Here is a 20,047-nt window from a genome sequence, read left to right as displayed (position 1 = left end):
GTTACTGGAAGGCACTAAATAGTATGTTCAAGCACTAAATAGGCTTCCTTATTCTCTGTTTGTTATTTAGTGTGTGATATACTTTTGTGTATGTGTATTTGATAGTGTGTACATATATATATATATATATACTGTTGTCTACCATTGGAAATAAAAATATATGCATTACAAATTTGAATTATTAAGTACATTAAGGCTGATTACACCTTTCGTTCCAAAACAGATATTCAAATTAAATACATTAGGCAATTTGTGTTTATCTGCATTTGTTTCAATAATAATGTTTTTGTTGGCATTAATTTCTCTAAGTAATTTAAACATGAGGTTGTTTAAGGCCATTTTTTAATCTATTCATTTATTGAAATATTTACATTTATTACTTTTTCCCCCATTAGATAATCCAAGAATTTTATATATCTTATAATTTATGGTATAGGCTTGTATATACGTAATATGATTTTTTTTTTTTTTTTTAATTTTCCAGAAGAAAAAAATTCTTATCTTCTACTTGTTATCTCATTATCGGATTGTTTTATAAGGTATTTCTCCTGCCTTCGTAGCATGCCTTGGCACATATTCGAGAGGTCCATGGTTCTAGTCGCGGGGAGGGCATTGCTCATTTTTCACGTCTCTCAGCTTCCAAAAAAATCCTAATGTCTCTACAGTGTCTTCTTCAAAATAAACAAATAAATCTGATGGAATGAAAATATTTTGGTCATTAAAACCTTTTAATCACTGCTGTTTACATCTACATTTCTTTTTTCGCATAATTTGAAGTTTTCAAGTAGTTTGAAGGTTTTCAAACTAAGTTTCAGAGAAATTTTAGATATCGTGCAACTCCTCTGGGGCATCTTCAAGTCAAAATCAAAATTTAAAACTATTTTTAATATCACTAGACATACTTAAAATAAAGAAATATTTTTATTCTATTGCTTTTGTTACAAAAAAATAATATTAAGGAGATCTGTTTTTATGATTAAAATTATAATGAAATAATGATTTTCTTTTCACTTTCTGCATAAAATCCACAAATTTTGTATTTCAATTCTTTTTTAACATTTATTTTTTTGAGGATGGAAATGCTTCTCTCTAAAAAATTACAATTTTAGAGTTTTTTCTGAATTTACAGATTTGAAGACAGTTGGATAGAAAAGCCACAATTTTTTAAATGGAGGAATAAATACAGCCCTGGCTTTTGTTATGTTTTATGCATTTAATAAATTTCTGCCCGACTGTTTATTAATTCTACCTAACACAATTAATCGATACTTGTTTCTAATATAGAATTTTAGCATCAATTCTACATAATAACATGAGTAATCTTTTTTAATTAAATTTTATCAATATTAACAAAATACTTTGGCACTATGAACTGAGAATTTTTTCCTTGACTTTTATCTTTTAATACTTTAGGAACTGGTCATTGATTTACATCTATAATAAAAGAAATAAATGCTTGTATGTGTTTTAACATATTGTTAAAAATGCAATAAACCTCAGCTCCTTTGTTGCATGAATAATGTTAAACTCCCTGTTAAGTATTTTTTTAGCATCTTCTATGTAACAGTATAGACTCCATGATTATTCCTTAAAATTGAAAGTATCAGAAATAGATGTAAATATGTATTGTCTTCTGCATTAACTTACAAAAATAAAAGTGTGAATATCTGAATGGAATTATATAGAAAGAGCTACAGGACGCTATGTTTTCATGATGGTCATTCCACTATACAGGAAATATCAAATCAAACAATAAGTGCAGGAAAAGGTTCAGTAAGAGTATATACTCTTTTCTGAAACAATACATTTGACTGTAGTTGTTCCATATGATATTCCTATACAACATCCCAAAATCTTGGTAAATAACTTTCTAAACCAAGATTACAGTGTAAAAAAGTAGTGGAAAAATGTTGTAGTCATGTTACTGGGCTACCATACATAAAAATTAAGCAGTGTTACAAGTGTTTTTATCTTAACTGCCTGTTACAATCAAATAACAAGCTATGAGAAAGAACATGCAGTGTCAGTACAGCTGGATGATCCCTTTTACAGAGTTGCTAATTTGAAAACAAGTTAACCTGTAAAACTATCCTTCATACTGGTTTGCTTTAGATTCATTTGGTAACAAATATGCCATTAAAGTCTGTACCAATCAATCAATAAACCTTGTTTCAAGCAAGTTTTTGTTTGCAGGATGCTGTTCATAATTGGCTTTCTTTTGGTGGTATAGCAACAGCGAAGAGAGAAAGATTCAGGGTAATTTAAATTCAACTAACATAGCAAATTCCATTCTTCTGTAACTTTATAATTTGATACAGCTCTATTTTTCAGAATTTTATTCATACCACTATTTCATCCATTGCAGACAAATTCCACAAGTGCATATTTTAAAATTAATTTCACATTTAAAAAAGTATGATTAGTTTATAAATGATTTGTTATAAAAATAAAAATGAGTTATAGAAATCATTGTAACTTAAACAAATACACACACACACACCCCAAAAAAAGGGAACCAAAAAAAACATACGAAAATGGTGATGCTGCTTATTAAAAACTGAAGAATTGTTATATGCACATACACATGGTTGACACAGTTTGGTGCATCCTGCGAAATTTGTTATCGTAATATGGTAGCAAAAAAAAATTTTTTTTTTGTCATTTTGTATTAAAATTATTAAGATTTTGACAGCTATGCTAAGTTACACAAAACAAGGTAACGTACAGTAAGAGCTATGTACCTCAGGTAAAAGGATGCCTTTGAGAAGGTATTTCTAGGAGAAATTGACTTGTATTCACATAATACATAAGGAAAAACAGGAAAATCAGCTATCCCATTCACCAGTATTTGTACCTGAATCAAAAATCCAATGTTCAGCTATCTTATGTGCTAGCCTACTGGTACCAGTCAAAATAGACAGTAATGTAATATTATACAAGCTCAGTAGCATTGACTTATACATCACTAAAGAAATAAATACACTTCAGAAAACCTGTTTTAATTATAAGATTATTTTGAAAAATGTTGCTCGTGATAAAACTAAAGAATGAATTTTCTTTACACACTGACTATTAAATTATTATGTTTCAAATCAACAGACTGCATTTATACAATAAGACAGGATAGAAAATATAGTAGTCGTTGAGGTAATTGTTGAGTTTCTGAAGAAACAATAAAAATTTTCAAATCTATCATAGTATACCCTGTTTAATGTTTAATATAGTATGGAAGGTTTTGTAAAGCATCAGCTATTAAAAAAAAAAAAAGCATGCAATAGCTGACAATGAAACCAAATAAAAATCAAACAGAACTCTATTACACGTTATGCAACAAAATTAATGAATATGGACGTCTATAAACATTTTTTTCTTTTTTTTAACTTGGATCAGATCTGGAAACATCAACTAGATCTTAGGCAATAAAATTAATAAAAATTTATGTTGATAAGTACTTAAGAACAAATAGAACAAAATGGCCAAACTTTCAACTAGATAACCAAATAAAGTGTTTGCGTTCTAGAGGATTTTATTTACTTCACATACATACATACATTATCTTTACATTTACTTTCATAACTCGTATCATACATAACATACTTCATAACATACTCTTATCATCGAATGATTATGATTTTCTATAATAATAAACAAATTTTTTTAACAGTTTCTACTTCGTTTCTGCAAAGTATTCCTTTAAATTGCAAGATTTCGCGATATTAATTTTTCTTCTGACAAAGTTCATACACGAATCCAAACATTAAAACCTTCGTAATCGATAAACAACGGCCATTTCATTATCGATGGTAAAAGTCTGTCGATAGTAAAAGGAGAGTTTGGGCCATCCGAAAAAGCGGCGACCTTGACATAACTCAAACGAAACATAATGATATCTTTTTAGCATGACGTCATAAACGGCAACCAATAAGAACAGGGGTGGTAGCTGTGGCCAGGCAGGGCTAAAGAAAGAGAAGGGCTGGGTCATCCCTTTGAGAAGAACGATGCCGACACGAACCCCTCTTGGGGAGCATACCGGATGTTATGGGACGTCACTGGGTTCGTCCCGTCGTCGACTGACCAGAGCATCAAGTGCGAAAGATGGAATCTTTAGTTCTTGGATTCTCTTTCTTTAGTCCTGTTAGTTTCAGAGAAAGAGTTTCTTTTTTTTTTTTACTTGAAAGTTATAACTGATGATACTTTTAAATGGATTTTGTATTTAGAAAGTTCTTGTAATGAGAAATCATTGAAAAAATGGTATCGTGTGCCGTTATTACCTGTAGCAATGCGTATCATAATACGAAAGAAACTAGCGTGGTATTTCATAGATTTCCGTACAAAAATATTCAGTTAACGAAAGAATGGTTGCATAGGTGTCGAAGAGCGAATATTGTTAACACAAAGAGTGCTCGAATATGCAGCAATCACTTCACTGAATCTGATTATGAGGATGATATGAAAAATAGGTTGCTAGGATTACCGACAAAAAAGATACTGAAGTCAACTGCTATTCCAACTGCTTGTATTCCTGACTTGGTCATTTATCAGAATAAACCAAGGCAGCAAAGGCAACAAAAAAGAAAAAATTTACAAAGTGCATTTGAAAGAATTCAGAATTTAAGTCCTAAAAGGGCATGTCTGGAACTTCAAAACGATAACAATAATAGCTATGAGGAGCTCACTGAAAATAATATTACTCAGCAATGTTGTAACTGTTCCAACCCCAAGAAAAATGTGAATGATTTAATCACAAAACTATCAGCTCTTGAGAATAAGGTTTCTGTTTTACAGACTGAGAGAAAGCAGCATTTAAAAAGTTCAGAAACTGAGGAAAGACATTAAAAAAGTGAATCAAGAAAATGAAAAACTAAGAAAAATGAAAACGTATATTCAAAACATATTTATCGAAACTCAAATAAATGCATTAATGAAAAAAAAAAAAAAAAAGCGAATTAAATGGTCTCCAGACGACATTTCAAAAAGCATAGTAATCAGATCGTTACCCGTAAAGTCATACCACTTCTGGAAAGAAAAAATGGGTATTCCGCTTCCAAGTGCAAGTACACTGAAAAGATGGTGCTCAAGATTCAGTTGCATTCCTGGCATTTTAAATGATGTACTGTTATTGATGAAAAAAACTTGCCAAAATGCAACTGACGAAGAAAGATTATGCGTATTATGTTTCAATGAAATTCATATACATTCAAGACTCTGTTATGATTTAAAATTAGATCAGATATTAGGTCCTTTTAAAAAGACTCAATTTGTATTGGTTCGAGGACTCATTTCGCAATAGAAAAAGCCCATTTATTTTGATTTTGATCGTCAAATGAAGGAAAATCTTCTGTCTTCCATTTTGTTTGCACTTGAATCGTCTGGGCTTCGAGTCAAAGCAATTGTATCTGACATGGGAGGTAGTCAGACTCTCTGGAAAGAATTACAAATTTCAACAGATAAATCTTTCTTTTACAGTCCCAAGTTCAGCACCAAAATATGGGTTTTCGTTGATATGCCGCATTGCATAAAGCTTTTGAGAAACCATTTTCTTGATGAAGGTTTTATTCTCGGAAATGGTACAATTATAAACAAAGACGTTATATATGAAGTACTCAATAAAGATATCGGAGAAATTAAACTGTGCTATAAACTGAAACCTCAATTTTTATCTGTAAAAAGGGAACGAGAGACAGAAAGTAGCACCAGCAAAAGCATTATTTTCCTCCACAACAGCTAAAGCAATTATGCATTTGACTGGTAATGCTGAAACAAGTAATTTTTTTTCAATGGTTGATGATTTTTTTGACATTATGAATAGTAGTGTACCATTACCCCCTAGCAATAAGCCTTTAAAAGCTGCTTTCGGCCTAGAAAGCTATTATGAAGTACAAAAAGAAAAATTAAATGAGATTAAGCAAATGATTTTTGATCTCAGAATATGCGGAAAGAAGACAATGCTACCTTTTCAGAAAGGTATTATCATATCGATAAATTCGCTTTTCGATTTATTTGACGATGTAAAATCTATAAATGTGAAATATATTTTAACATCAAGACTGACCCAAGATATATTAGAAAGCTTGTTCAGCCAGATTCGGGGTCTAGGGCGTTTTAATGACCATCCGTCTCCATCAGACGTAATAATTCGTTTGAAAAGGTTGCTATTGGCAAACAAATTGCCTAAATTGTCGTTAAAGACAAATGCTAATGACTGTGAAGATGTGAAGAAAGTTGAAGCATATTTGACAAAACAGCTGTTAGAAACAGCTCTTTCTTCAAATGAAAAAGCGCAAATGTTTGAGTCTTCCTTATACGAAGATGATTTAATTAATTACGAAGACATTATGATGAATGTACGTCACTTCCTTGGGAAACCGAAATTTATGATTCAACGAAAGATATATCTGCATATGAACAAGAATCGCTCGCTTATGTGGCAGGTTATATTGCATATCGTGTGAAAGATAAAGATCCTACTTTGGGTGAAATATCAAAAAAATTCGTAGATATTCCTAACGACTCAAATTGGATATTTTTATTATCTAAAGGAGGATTAACTGTACCATCACCAGTTTAAATGGAAACGATGATGAAAATGGAAAATGTTTTCCGTTCTTTTTATGGCAGTTCTTTTCGAAAAGGTAGAGGTGTAATTCAAAATCTCATTTCTGAACTTGAGAAACGTTTTCCCTCCGTGAATAAGAGTGCAATTCGTTTATTTTGCCGTTTACGAACATTTATAAGGGTTCGGCACTTGAATAAGAATGCAACCCTTGTATCGGCAAGAAAAGGTGACCAGAAAGCAAATAAATGGATGAAGAGTAATAGAGGATTATCGAACCAAACTATATAGGAAAAAAGTTGATTCATATTATTCCTACCAAAAATAATAATTTGAAACATTACTTTTTTTTATTATTCACTTAATTTGTGACCTAATTTATGCACGTTTCAGTTAATTATTTGGACTACTATATAAAATATTATATATTATTATATACTAATTTAGACTGCTAAATTTTACTACATAAAATAAACCATGAAATTCTGCATAAACATAAATTAGTATCAGAGTATATACTTTTAAAATGTAAGCATACATGCTATTATTCCAAAATATATAAATACTATTTTAAAATATTTTCATTATTTTTTGAGTAATTGACGTTAAATAATAATACTGATGTTCTATAATATTGCTTTCATAATAGACATTGCAAAAGCTTACAAAATTCTACTACTCATTATCAACGCTAATTGAAAAGCAAAAATGGAAGAAATGAAATTTGTTTCGTTTTAATATGTTATGAAATCTATTATTAGCATTAACTAATTTTTAATTAGCTAGATGTGTAATGTCTTTAGCATGTATTCTCAAAACGTATTTGCATATTTTTATTTAATATTTCTATAATGCAAATTACTTTGCGACTAACTTATATTTTAACGCAAAAAGAATTCTTCGTAAATGTAGAAATTTACGTATGTTATCGGTGGGTTACTATTTACATATATTTAAAAAGATGATTATGAAAAAGAATTACTACATTTAGGGTACACTCGACCTAAAAAATTAGTTATGTTTACGCATTGTTAATTAAAAAAATAGTTATGTTTATGCATGTTTTACTTACGTTTTATGCATATTAGATTTTAATTTGGTATGACGTAAATTCATTTCTAGTTCATATATAAATGCATGTATATTGAATATATAAATATACAAATGCATGTATATTGCAATTTCATGAGCTAAAATCTCGGCTCATATTGGTTATTAAACTATTTTTCAAAGCGTTTTGATTCTCAAGCAAATGCTTAAGGCCCGTCTACACGTACCGATTTTATCGGCCGACTTTCTCGTACGATTTTATCTGCGAGAGCTTGCTTGTCCACACGCAACGATTTTGTCGTCGGTACAGGAAATGCCTTAACCAATCACTGTCCAAGGAAGAATTCCCGCCCTATGTAGCGTCACACTATCAACAACTGTGAAAACAAAACTGTGCGGAAGTGAATTTAGGCGACAATAATAAAAATGGATGAAGATTTCCCGTTAATTGCTACTGTAGCAACATCTGCGATTTTGATCTTCGCTGCTGCTGCTGCACAAGAAGAAAAAAGAAAGCGTATTTGGACGAGAAATTGGGTGAAACGCAGAGAAATTCATGGAGCCCATAATACCCTGTTCCAAGAGCTGCGTTTTGAAGACAGGGTGGAATTTGGAAAGTATTTGCGAATGATGCCGTGCGATTTTGATTATTTATTAAACTTAGTGAGCAGCAAAATTAAAAAACAGGATACGATTATGCGTTGTGCAATTTCACCATCTGAGAGGCTGCATGTTACTTTACGCTTTCTAGCTGGTGGTAAGTTAATTTTTATTTTATTGAAAAAAAATCAATTAATTTTTATAAAATTAATAAATCAAATTCACAAAAATTGAAATACAAATTCAAACAATAATTTTAACCACAATTTTTTAAATTTTGAGAAATTTATAATGAATAAATATCATAATTATATAACTACATCATTTTTAATAAATTTATTTTTTAAGTTTTTTATTATGTTACAGGGTGTTCCTATTCAAATTTACAGTATTTGTTTAGAATACCTAAACAAACATTGTCAAAAGTGATACCAGAAGTATTGGATGCTTTATGGGAATGCATGCAAGATTACATAAAGGTGAGTTAAAACTTAATATATCAATGTTACATATGAGGTCTTATACTTCACAACAACATCATGACCTTTTAATTTTAAAAAAAAATGTTCATTTTTACAGGATCAGGATACCAATGTTAAGTTGAATTTTTCTCAAATTTGTAATATTGAATTAACTTCAGAGCTTGTTTTCCTTGAAATGTGATTCATTTAAAAAGAGTATTACAGGAGTGCAATGTATAATTTTCTATTTAGAATTAAGAGCCCCATCAGTGGTTGAGTGGTTAAGACAACTGAATACTGGTAGTTCGACGTGGCTTGGGTTCCGTCCCAGGCGAACAGGTTGGCTGCATGGTTGGTTTTTGTGGTTACCCCATGTGTAACATAAATATGAGCTAGTTTCCCTTAGAAAGGCCTCTACGAAGGTATCCCTCCTCTTACGCAGATAGTCCTCGAGGCTTTGCGATATTTAAATTTAAGTAACCTATTTACAATTAAAGTCATAAAATAATAGTTGCATTGGGGTATCTGGATAACGGATAACTTTGAGTTTTTTCTTTGTAAGTACTAGCAGAGAGAGATTTAGTATAGTAATTGGAATTTCATTACTCATGTAACATTCTCTTGAAAATGTTATGCAAACACCGTACTGATGAAATGTCTCTCCAAGTTATATTTTACATTAACCATTATACTTCAGTTGCATAAGCATGCACTTTTTACCATGTAATAAATCATGGCTTTTTAAACTTTTTTGATTGACACTTTTGATTTTATGGTGGTTAGAGATGAAAATGTCTCTCACTAATATGTTGCAGAAAAAGGTAAAAGTTTATGGCAGTTTCAGAAATTGTTGGAAATCTTTTGCAATTGCTAGCCAAAAATCTTCTGAAGACTTCGTATTAAAGATAAAGTTTCAATTCCGAATTATTTGATAAATCAGCAAGTTCTTCTTGTGATTTTAATAGCAAATGAGTAATATTTTCCACGTTAATTCTAAATAGTTTCACAATCCATATTAGTTCTTTGACACTAAAATTTGAAGGGAAATATTTCTTAAAGTTTTTCTCAAGACATCGAAGATGTTCATTTATAATTTTTTTCAACAAGTCATCTTTTTGATTTATCTATTTCATCATTTTCATTTAAAAATTCAGTTGTTGCGACAAACATTTCTAACAAACCCTTTTCCATCATAGTTTTCCATATGGTCATTTTCTTAATAAAGCATCAATTTTTAATTTGAATATGACTATGTTGCAACCTTTTTCTTGAAACGACAAATTTAGATCATTTAGTTTTTCAAATATGTCACTCAAATAACGCAGCTTTTGTAGCCATAACTTATTATGAATTAAATTCGTAAAATCAGATTTTTGTTTAGTTAGAAAGAGAACTTTATGTATTGCCTTATCTTTATCTATTTTCAGATACATTGTGTAAAAATATTTGGTAATTGTAAAATTATTGGAATAAGTTAAAGGATTATCAAAAACTGCTAAAATGTTTTGGTGACCTCCAATGGGGGTCGCGACTAACAGTTTAAGAAAATAATTTTAAGTTATAAATGAAATTGTTTTTCCCACTCAACATGAAAATATCTCGTCAGCTTCTTAAAATTTTAAAATTGTTTTGCAGGCACCAGTTTGTTGGTCCATGCTCTAGATTATAATTTGACTCAAATTCTAGAATGAACCATTTTCAATGGGAATGTTAGTCTGTCGTAATGTTGTTTATGCTTTTCAGTATATTTAAATAAAATTTTAATTTATAAGAAGAGATATGATTATTTGATTTTGGAAAAATCATAATAAACATTTAATAAACATAATAAACATTGTTTTATAATTAGGGAGGCATCTAGCAATAGAATGTAGGAACTGCAGAGATTGCATTGGACAGCAAATTGACAACCTAGTATCAACCCTGTATAAAACACATAATGAATCTGCTAAATTGACCACCTATGGGTTCATCCAAAATTCTTCAATAGACACTTTTAGTTTTGAGTTTTCTTCAAATTAAGAAGCATATATATTCAGTTATAAAATGTTTAAACATGTTGTTTAAATGAAAATTCTGTTTCTGTCTACAAACAAGCATAAGCCCTTTTTGTTTATTGTATTATTGTTTGTACAACAACAGCTTATTTTTTAATCATTTATTTTCCAAAAATTATCAGTTTTTCTGTCTGTATGGGTATTGTGATCAAAAACATTCATTTACCCACAGTCACTTAGCTTTAATTCCATTTATTGTATCTGACACATTCATTACTTTAAAAACTTTAAATAGAATCTATGGTGTAGCTTAATCAAAAACAAGAGAGAAAAAAATGGGGAAAAATTATATAAAAAGTGAAACATAGGAACACAACCAAAATATATAAGCACATTTTTTTATCTATTTCTCTGATGTGAATTTTATTATAGCAAATGAGTAGCTAATATTCGTTGATAAAATATTTGATTTTACTATTTGCCAATATTCAAATAGCATTTTCTGCATTTATATTTTGTATTCGCATCCTTTTTTCAGTTTCATAATTAATACTTATTTTCTCATTTCATAGACACCAAACACTGCTCAGAGTGGCAAGCCATAGAAGAAGCTTTTGCTGAAAAGTAGAACCTTCCACATTGTGTTGGTGCCATCGATGGAAAACACGTTATGATAAAAGCACCAGCAGGGAGTGGCAGCACTTTTTACAATTATAAAAGCTTCAACAGCATTGTGCTGATGGCATCAGTTGATGCAGATTATAAATTTACATTTATTGATGTTGGATGTAATGGACGAATATCAGACGGAGGAGTTTTGCCCAAACAAGTTTATTTTCGATGCTAGACAATAACTTCCTTGATCTGCCCAGCCCAACACCTTTGATTCCAGGTAGTGAGCCTGTGAATTATTTTATGGTTGCAGATGAGGCATTTCCTTTGAAATGTTATCTGATGAGGCCATATCCTGGTAAAAAAATCTCTCCTCAGCAAAGGATTTTCAATTATCGACTGTCCAGGGCAAGGCGTGTTGTTGAAAATGCATTCGGGATATTATCAAATAGATTTCGTATCTTGATGCAACCAATACAGCTGCCTCCTGCGACAGTTGATAAAATTGTTTCTGTATGTTGCTGTTTGCATAACTTTCTACGAGAAAGACCGTCCAGGCAATTGTATACACCAAGAGAACTAATCGATCATGAAGATGAGGACTTTAATTTTATACCTGGATCATGGCGAAATGAGGAATCGCTAAGTAAGATGAAATCCCTGTGTAAACAAAATGGTTATAACACAGGGTCTGCTGAAGCAAGGCTGATGCGAGAAAAAATTTGTGATTATGTAAATAATGAAGGAAAAGTTGCATGGCAAGATAAACATATAAAATATTATTAATTTCTCAATATATGTTATTCAATTTATGTTCCCTGATTTCTCAATATATGTTATAATAAAAGATAAAGAAATAAAGATTATTTATAAGTATTTTTTATTTTATGTTACAAAATAATGTGGTAAGTAATAAATATATCTAAGTTTCTTATTTATTCGGTGTTGTTCATGGAATCTAATACATTTTGTTCTGTCTGTGCATCTGTGAGAATTTGGTATATTTTATATTTTGTGTCTGTGAGGAGTTGAGGGTCACGGATTAGACTTAGTTCGGAACCAACAAAGGAACCAAACTGTGTAAATGTATTTGGAGTAGTGTTTTTTGATTTTAATATTGTAGAAATTTCTTCAAGTGTTGTTGTGGCTGCTGTGTAAATGTGATCGTGTTTCTGTTTTTTGTTTGAAGTTGTAGTGTTTGATGTGTGTCTTTTTAGCTGTGGTAGTGTTTGTGTACATAGTTCTCTCTGTGTCTCTTCAGTGTCTTCAAAATCGTTGATGTCAAACATCTCCTCAGAATGTCTGGTAACTTCTGCACTTCTTTCTTGTGTACTAGTATCATTAAAATCCTGAAAATTAAAATAACACTTTAATTTTTACTATTACAGCTATCATTCATTCATATATAACAAATCATAATTAACAAGCTATGGGAAAACATACAGAAATAAATACTTATAAGGATAATGAATATATTTCCTAAGCTTGATTTTTCAAGAGATATCAAAGTTGAATAGTCAAATATCTTGAATAAGAATACGAAAAAAATTCGTAATTCTGTTGTCTAAGTTGTAGCGTATTTGGTATCAATAAAAACATGCAATACATATATTTAAAAGAAAATATATAAGAAGTTAATGCTTATGTTTAAGTATGTTAAAAGTAACAAAATATTGACTAACTTATGTCTGATTTAGCTGTGAATATAACTTTATCATTGAAAATGGTATATATATATATATATAATTTACAAATATATATATATATATAAACTGAGAAGAAAGCAAAGCTAATAATTACTACAGTAAAAAGAAATAATTTGAGTGTTTTTAAAAGAACAGTATCTGTGCATGTACATCCCACATTTTTATAACTTTTCAATGTGAAGCGAGGTTGGACTTCATTTTGATAGTAATAATTACTTAAAATGCAATAAGAATTCATGTTTCTCTATTAATATTTTAAAATTAGAGGTAGTCGCATATTATCTCAACCACCTTAATAAAAATTGCCATACTCTGCACATAAAAATTTCACAGGCAACCTTGTTCATAAAAATCCTTCAGTCAAGCAATGTTTGAATTGTTTATTTTTGTTGTATTTGGAATTCTAATGATTTTGACAGACATTGTAATTTTTTGGGGGGAGTTGGGAACCTTTAACTTACTTTTAAAATATCACTTGTGGAATCTGCCAGCAATGGAAGAAACTGCAGTAAAAATTCTGCAGAATATAGTATTTTGTCACAAAACCGTTAACGCAAACAGCGATGAGATGTGTTTGGTAAACAGTTGATGTGCAGTACAAGTTTATGCAATTTATTGGTTTTTTAAGTGAAAACAGATCACTGTGTACATGGAGAAAAGAATAACGCTAAAAGTTAGAGAAGTATTTTGCAAATTCATAAGTGTTTTATTTTTTAGTACTTAACATATTAGCATAACCACCTCAAGTTTGGCAAATTTTTATAAATGAAAAAGAATGAGGGTAATGTTGCTTGACTGAAGGAATGTTTATGAGCATGGTTGCCTAAAGTATTGTTATGCTCATGGTCGACAGATTTTAGCACATTCTGGAAATTTAAAAGAACTTGTACTAAAGTGCTTGTGATAACATGTAGGAACCTATTTTTTAATGTATCATATAATTTTTACTTAATAATTAAAATTCATATTTAGATTTCTTTTTTCGGTAGGTCGATAATACTTTGCTGACTTACTATCAGATATTTGGGAATGGTTTTTTAAAAAAAAGTCATAAAAACCACTAACTTGTACCAGTAAGTAATTTTTACCTTTACATTTATAAAGACCACCAAATATGTGACAAGGTGGTTGTGTTAATACATGAGTACCAAAATAGACTTACGAAGAGAAATTTAAGTACCTTAACTCTCATTTCAAAATAAATTACATATGCTTTTCTGGATGTTAGACTAATTGATTAAGACAACGCAATTCAAGGACTATCTGCCTATAGAGAAGGATGCTTCATAGAAGAATTTTTAGGGAAAAATGGCTCGTATCCATGTTTTGCATAGGAAAAAACAAAAACCAACCTTACAGTCAGCTTATTTGCTGGCATTCGAACACTAGTCAAATTACCAGTTATTTAGCAGTTTTACTGCTCAGCTATTTTGGAAATTTTCAATAGAATATCATTCATTGGAAAAAAGATTAGGTCTTCATATAAATTCAAAATATAACTTCTACTAACTTTGACACTTCTGATTTTAGAAATTAAGCCCTGGTCCTATCCACTTTTACCTATACTTTAATGGGTATTGCACCTATACTTTAATGGGAAATGGGATTATTTTTAAGTAAATGAGCTTAAGAATAGTCTTTAAATATAAAGATTTAATTTAAGAAATTAAATAGCACACATAGTTGTAAAAGGATAAATAAAATAATACTTTTGTACTGAAGTTATATAGAAATTGCTGTGAAGTGTGAGCTTTTGCAGATGACCCATCTGCTGCATGAGCTTGAAGATTTGGCTAATATAATTTACACAGCTAAGTATGTATAACAATATTATTTTATTTATCACAAAAACTGTTAAAAGTTTTGCCTATATTAAAAACAATTCTATAAATTTTCAAATAGTAAAGGGAAATTTACTTTATAAGCCAAATTATATAAATTTAAAAAGTAATCACTTACCAAAGAAGTCACAGTATTCCTTAAGGACACGACATCCCTTAAAAATTGTAACGATGTGTAAAACTGCCATGCCGATTTGTACTGCATTGCAGTACTTGCACCAGATGTATAATTTTTTTTTCTCTTTATGTTTCTCCTTTGTAAATTGAGTACGCAGATTACTCCATTTTTTTTAAATTTCATTTTCTGGAACGCATATTTGTGTGCTTAAGTCCTGAAATGTTAAAATAACCATGCTTCAGAAAAAGTAAATAACTACACTGTGCTTTAAATAATAACCTTTACTATTAAATAAATAGACAATAATGCTATGAAAACCGCAACAATATGAGTAAAAAGTACTAATAAAGAATAAAGATTACTATAGTAGAAAGGAATAGTGTAATTTCAATACAAAAATTTCAAATAAGAAATATAAATATGCAAAATATTAAAATAGCATATCATACTGTGGCGTTCCGACAGATACTTCAACTTCTATTCATGAGATGGCGCCACGTGTAAAATCCAGTTCTTAATCGGAGCAGCAAAGCGACATCTTTACTCACTCAGACTTCTCGTCACACAACTGTACGCGATGGTAGCATGAACTGTGTTCCGACCTCTGTGTTGATCTCTGCAATGTAATTTAAATTGTAATTTAGTACTTAATATATTGTTTTGTTATAGGAGATTGTCCACTCTTATTTTCTTTAATTGTATCATGTATTAAGCACACACGACCACCAAAAGTGGTGACCTTTTGACTGAGCACGCTACTGACAATGGATTTTCAACGACCCTAAGCCACGTGCATCCAAGGCATTCTGAAGAACTGACTAAAAATAACAACGAATATGGACATTAAACGTATGCTACAACGTACCCCTTCAATTATTTCTAGATGTATTGATATATATTGCTTGTGTTTTTTCAAAGTCGTGCATATCATCGCAAGGAGCTTCAGCAAATCATCAATGTGATCTGTTCCGTTCCGCTGACTTCGCCAGTCGTGCACTAATTCTTCGATCATTCAACGACAAATGTGCTACAACAGTGATTTTCGCTAAATGTGCCACATCAGTAACTTTTGTGCAACGTGCTACGGCAAAATTCTTTTCTCAGTGTTCGAAAGTAGTGAATTGTTTTCCCATGTGCTACAGGAGTGATTTCATTTTTCCTTCGAAAGTGCCTTTCATTGTGAAGTGGTGATATTGTGCGTGCGCAATACAAAATGAACGCATCATTTTTTTTCTCAAATAAGGGTTTCTTTTCAAATGCATTTCGGTAAAATATTATTTGTGTGTGTAATTGCTGACCCTGTATTATTTGTGTGTGTATCATTACGTAAATTTTTTCTGCATGGTTAAAATATTTATTGTTATGGCAAAATATCAATAGTGTATCATCTTGCTACAATATTTGTGCTGTTAAGTGTTTATTAATTAAAGTGAAAATTATCTATCAGTATGCCCGACGATATTCCACCAGAGCCACAAATCACACGCGTTGCGGTGAAGCCACCGCCTTTCTGGAAAAATAATCCTTCAATATGGTTCGCTCAGATCGAAGCACAATTTTCTATCGCTCGCATTAGTGAGGATTCTACAAAATTCAACCATGTAGTTGCAGCAATTGAGTCTGATATTCTGAATTCAGTGCATGACTTAATTCTCAAACCACTTGATTCTGATAAATACTCCAAACTGAAACAGCGGCTCATTGAAATATATTCAGAAAGTGAATCTTCAAAAATACATACTTTACTACAAGGACCTGAACTTGGAGATCAGCGACCTTCATACTTGCTGTCACGAATGCGTGATCTGGCAGGAAGCCATTTTAGTGACGACTTGTTGAAGTCACTATGGCTTTCGCGTCTCCCTAATAACATACAAATAATTCTTGCTGCTTCCAATGAAGATCTAACCCGTTTAGCAGCAATGGCTGACAAAATTAATGAACTTGTTACTCCAGCTTATGTCAGTGCTGCTAATGCTGCACCTTCCAGTTCATCCCTCGAACAACAAGTGGCTGAATTGACCAAAAAAGTATCTGAACTCTCTACAAGTCTTCATGCTTCACGGAAATACAATCGATCAAATCAGGGCCCACGTAATAAATTTCGTGCCCGAAGCAGGAGTCAATATCGTCATAATACTCGAACGCAGTACAAAGAACCCACAAGTGGCATGTGTTTTTATCATATGCATTTCGGCTCTCAAGCTCGCAAGTGTGCCCCTCCATGCACTTTTGTACAAGCGGGAAACTAAATGGCCGGTCTTCTGCTGGCCAACAGAATGTCCGCCACATCGACAGAATAGTACTGGCTGATCGTTCAACTCAGTTATGTTTTCTAGTAGATACTGGAGCTGACATATCAGTGCTCCCGAGAACTAAAACAAATGCTCACCAACTTAATAAACTTGTACTGTATGCAGCCAATGGTACCCAAATTGCAACCTACGGCACCAAACTATTGACACTTGATTTAAACTTGCGCCGGTCTTTCAGCTGGCCTTTTATTATTGCTGATGTAACTCAAGTAATTATTGGTGTCGACTTCTTGACACATTTCCACCTTCTAGTGGATGTCAAGAATAATTGCTTAATTGATGCTACAACTCAGCTGACATCACAGGGCCAAGCTTCTCACATATCAAACGTACCTACCAACATAAGTGTTTTATCGGGCAGCACACGGTTTCATCGGTTATTAGCAGAATTCCCTGACATTTTAAACCCATCCAAATCAGGGCAGCATACTCATCAGCCAGAAGTGTATCATCACATTGAAACACATGGCCCACCAGTATTTTCCAAGCCTCGTCGTCTTTCTCCAGAGATGCTAAAAGCTGCTCGCAAAGAATTTGAATTCATGCTAGCACAGGGAACCATTCGCCCATCTAAAAGCCCATGGGCCAGTCCATTTCACATGGTTAAAAAGTCTAATGGTGATTGGCGGCCGTGTGGAGATTATCGTCGACTTAATGCCGTCACAGTCCCTGACAGATATCCAGTCCCACATATCCAAGACTGTACCCATCTTTTTCATGGAACAAACATATTTTCTACCCTCGATCTTGCCAGAGCATATCATCAGATCCCAGTGCATGCTGAAGATGTGCCCAAGACCGCAGTGACTACACCATTTGGTCTCTTTGAGTACTTATATATGCCATTTGGCCTTCGCAATGCTGGCCAAACATTTCAGCGTTTCATACACCAAGTACTGTCTGGTCTCGATTTCTGCATCCCATATTTTGATGATATCCTGGTTGCATCTACAGATGCGGAAGAACATTTTAAAAATCTGCGTCAGATTTTCACTCGCCTTAAAGATCATGGATTAAAACTAAATCCATCCAAATGTGTACTTGGTCAACCCTCAGTTTCCTTTCTTGGATGTCTTATTACCCAGAATGGAGTCAAACCTTTACCGGAAAGAGTCAAAGCAATTAACGACCTACCCCAGCCCAAAACCATCTCTGAACTGAAGCGTTTTCTAGCAATGTTAAATTTCTACCGACGCTTTCTGCCAAATGCCGCAAAAACACAAGCCTGCCTACATGAGTTTCTGAAGAATAGCAAAAAAACGATCAACGAGCTGTCCCTTGGACTGAATCCGCATCTGCAGCATTCGTGCAATGCAAACACGATCTGGCAAATGCAGCCACACTTTCTTATCACTCACCTAGTGATCAGCTCTCTATAATGGTAGATGCATCTGACACGGCCATAGGAGCAGTGCTTCAAGCCCATACCACTAAAGGACTTTCCCCAATGGCATTCTTTTCCAGAAAACTTACTACTGCAGAAAGGAAATACAGCACATATGACAGAGAGCTACTTGCTGTGTACTGTGCTGTTAAATACTTCCGGCACAACTTGGAAGGACACGACTTCATCATTTTCACCGATCATCGACCATTAACCTTCGCTTTTAGGAAAAACTCTGACTCATGTTCTCCTCGTCAGCTTCGACATCTGGATTTCATCGCCCAGTTTAGTACAGATATCAGATATGTCTCTGGTACTGATAATTGTGTCGCCGATGCCTTGTCTCGGGTAAACAATATCAACTTCACTACCCCAGATTTCTCTAAAATTGCAAAAGCTCAATTGCATGATGAGGAACTCAAGAACCTAATCTCAAATCCACAAACCTCCTTTCAGTTACAACCGCTGCACATTGATCCAACGCTTAAATTTTACTGTGACATAGAGAACAATAGAATACGTCCCTATATTCCTGTCAATTTTAGACGTGAAGTGTTTAATGCCTTGCACAATTTGGCACATCCTGGAATCCGTGCCACCAAAAAGCTGATCGCAGACAGATTTGTCTGGCCAGCAATGAATCAAGACATCACAGAATGGACTCGTTCATGTATTAGATGTCAACGGTGTAAAGTATCCCGTCACACTCACAGCCCCATTCAACAATTTAACCTTCCAGCAAGACGCTTTGATCATGTGCACTTGGACTTGGTTGGCCCATTGCCTCCTTCAAATGGTTACACTTACCTCCTCACTTGTATTGATCGGTACACAAGATGGCCTGAAGCCATTCCTATTGAAAATATATCCGCTGAAACTGTAGCTCGAGCATTCATCTCCCAGTGGCTTTCAAGATTTGGCATGCCTACCACCATCACTACTGACCAAGGCCGACAATTTCAATGTCACTTGTTCGCATCACTCACTTCTCTTCTTGGCATTCGCCATATTCGCACAACACCATACCATCCATCTGGAAATGGGATGGTGGAACGCTTTCACCGATCTCTGAAACAAGGTCTGAAGTGCCACAGTAGCACACACTGGACAGAAGCCTTACCCCTAGTCTTGCTTGGTCTTCGCGCAGCATTCAAAGAAGACATTGGTAGCACTTGTGCTGAAATGTTATATGGTGCAACCCTCCGTCTGCCAGGTGAATTCTTTCACCCAGAATCTACTCCAGTAATCGACCCTCCAACATTCCTTCAACGTTTACGTGAGACCATGAGCAATATCTCGCCAACCCCAGCATCTTCGCATAACCAACCAAGCTATTTTGTACATCCTGCACTTGAGACATCTTCGCACGTATTCGTGCGCAACGATGCAATTAAGCCAACTTTAACACCT

General features: G+C 32.9%; 2 protein-coding genes across 2 annotated transcripts; one reads left to right on the top strand and one right to left on the bottom strand.

Moving 5' to 3' along the window:
• Positions 1-7,988: 7,988 nt before the first annotated feature.
• LOC146993775 (uncharacterized) lies at positions 7,989-12,112 on the top strand. The gene is made up of 3 exons (XM_085826534.1): positions 7,989-8,360; positions 8,570-8,682; positions 11,234-12,112. Exons 1-3 carry the CDS (start codon positions 8,030-8,032, stop codon positions 11,264-11,266), a joined length of 477 nt encoding a protein of 158 aa, XP_085682660.1. The 5' UTR covers positions 7,989-8,029; the 3' UTR covers positions 11,267-12,112.
• Positions 12,113-12,119: 7 nt separating this feature from the next.
• Positions 12,120-15,195, bottom strand: LOC146993774 (uncharacterized). Its single transcript, XM_085826533.1, has 2 exons — positions 14,939-15,195; positions 12,120-12,622 (listed from the first exon to the last, which is right to left on the bottom strand). The coding sequence occupies exons 1-2, from the start codon at positions 15,119-15,121 to the stop codon at positions 12,209-12,211; spliced, it is 597 nt and encodes a 198-aa protein (XP_085682659.1). The 5' UTR covers positions 15,122-15,195; the 3' UTR covers positions 12,120-12,208.
• Positions 15,196-20,047: the final 4,852 nt, after the last annotated feature.

Source organism: Stegodyphus dumicola, chromosome 11 (genome assembly GCF_044657685.1).
Source record: "Stegodyphus dumicola isolate Sdum_Otavi_A_Nest chromosome 11, ASM4465768v1".
NCBI classification, from domain to species: Eukaryota; Metazoa; Arthropoda; class Arachnida; order Araneae; family Eresidae; genus Stegodyphus; species Stegodyphus dumicola.
This window is presented reverse-complemented; position numbering and strand designations above follow the sequence as displayed.

Bases quoted from the DNA above. Each gene is read 5' to 3' on its own strand.
- LOC146993775 (XM_085826534.1), top strand. From the start codon at position 8,030: ATGGATGAAGATTTCCCGTTAATTGCTACTGTAGCAACATCTGCGATT. The intron at 8,361-8,569 runs GTAAGTTAATTT...ATTATGTTACAG, and splicing joins TTTACGCTTTCTAGCTGGTG to GGTGTTCCTATTCAAATTTA. The intron at 8,683-11,233 runs GTGAGTTAAAAC...CTCATTTCATAG, and splicing joins GCATGCAAGATTACATAAAG to ACACCAAACACTGCTCAGAG.
- LOC146993774 (XM_085826533.1), bottom strand. From the start codon at position 15,121: ATGAAATTTAAAAAAAATGGAGTAATCTGCGTACTCAATTTACAAAGG. The intron at 12,623-14,938 runs GTAAGTGATTAC...TTTAATTTTCAG, and splicing joins GGAATACTGTGACTTCTTTG to GATTTTAATGATACTAGTAC.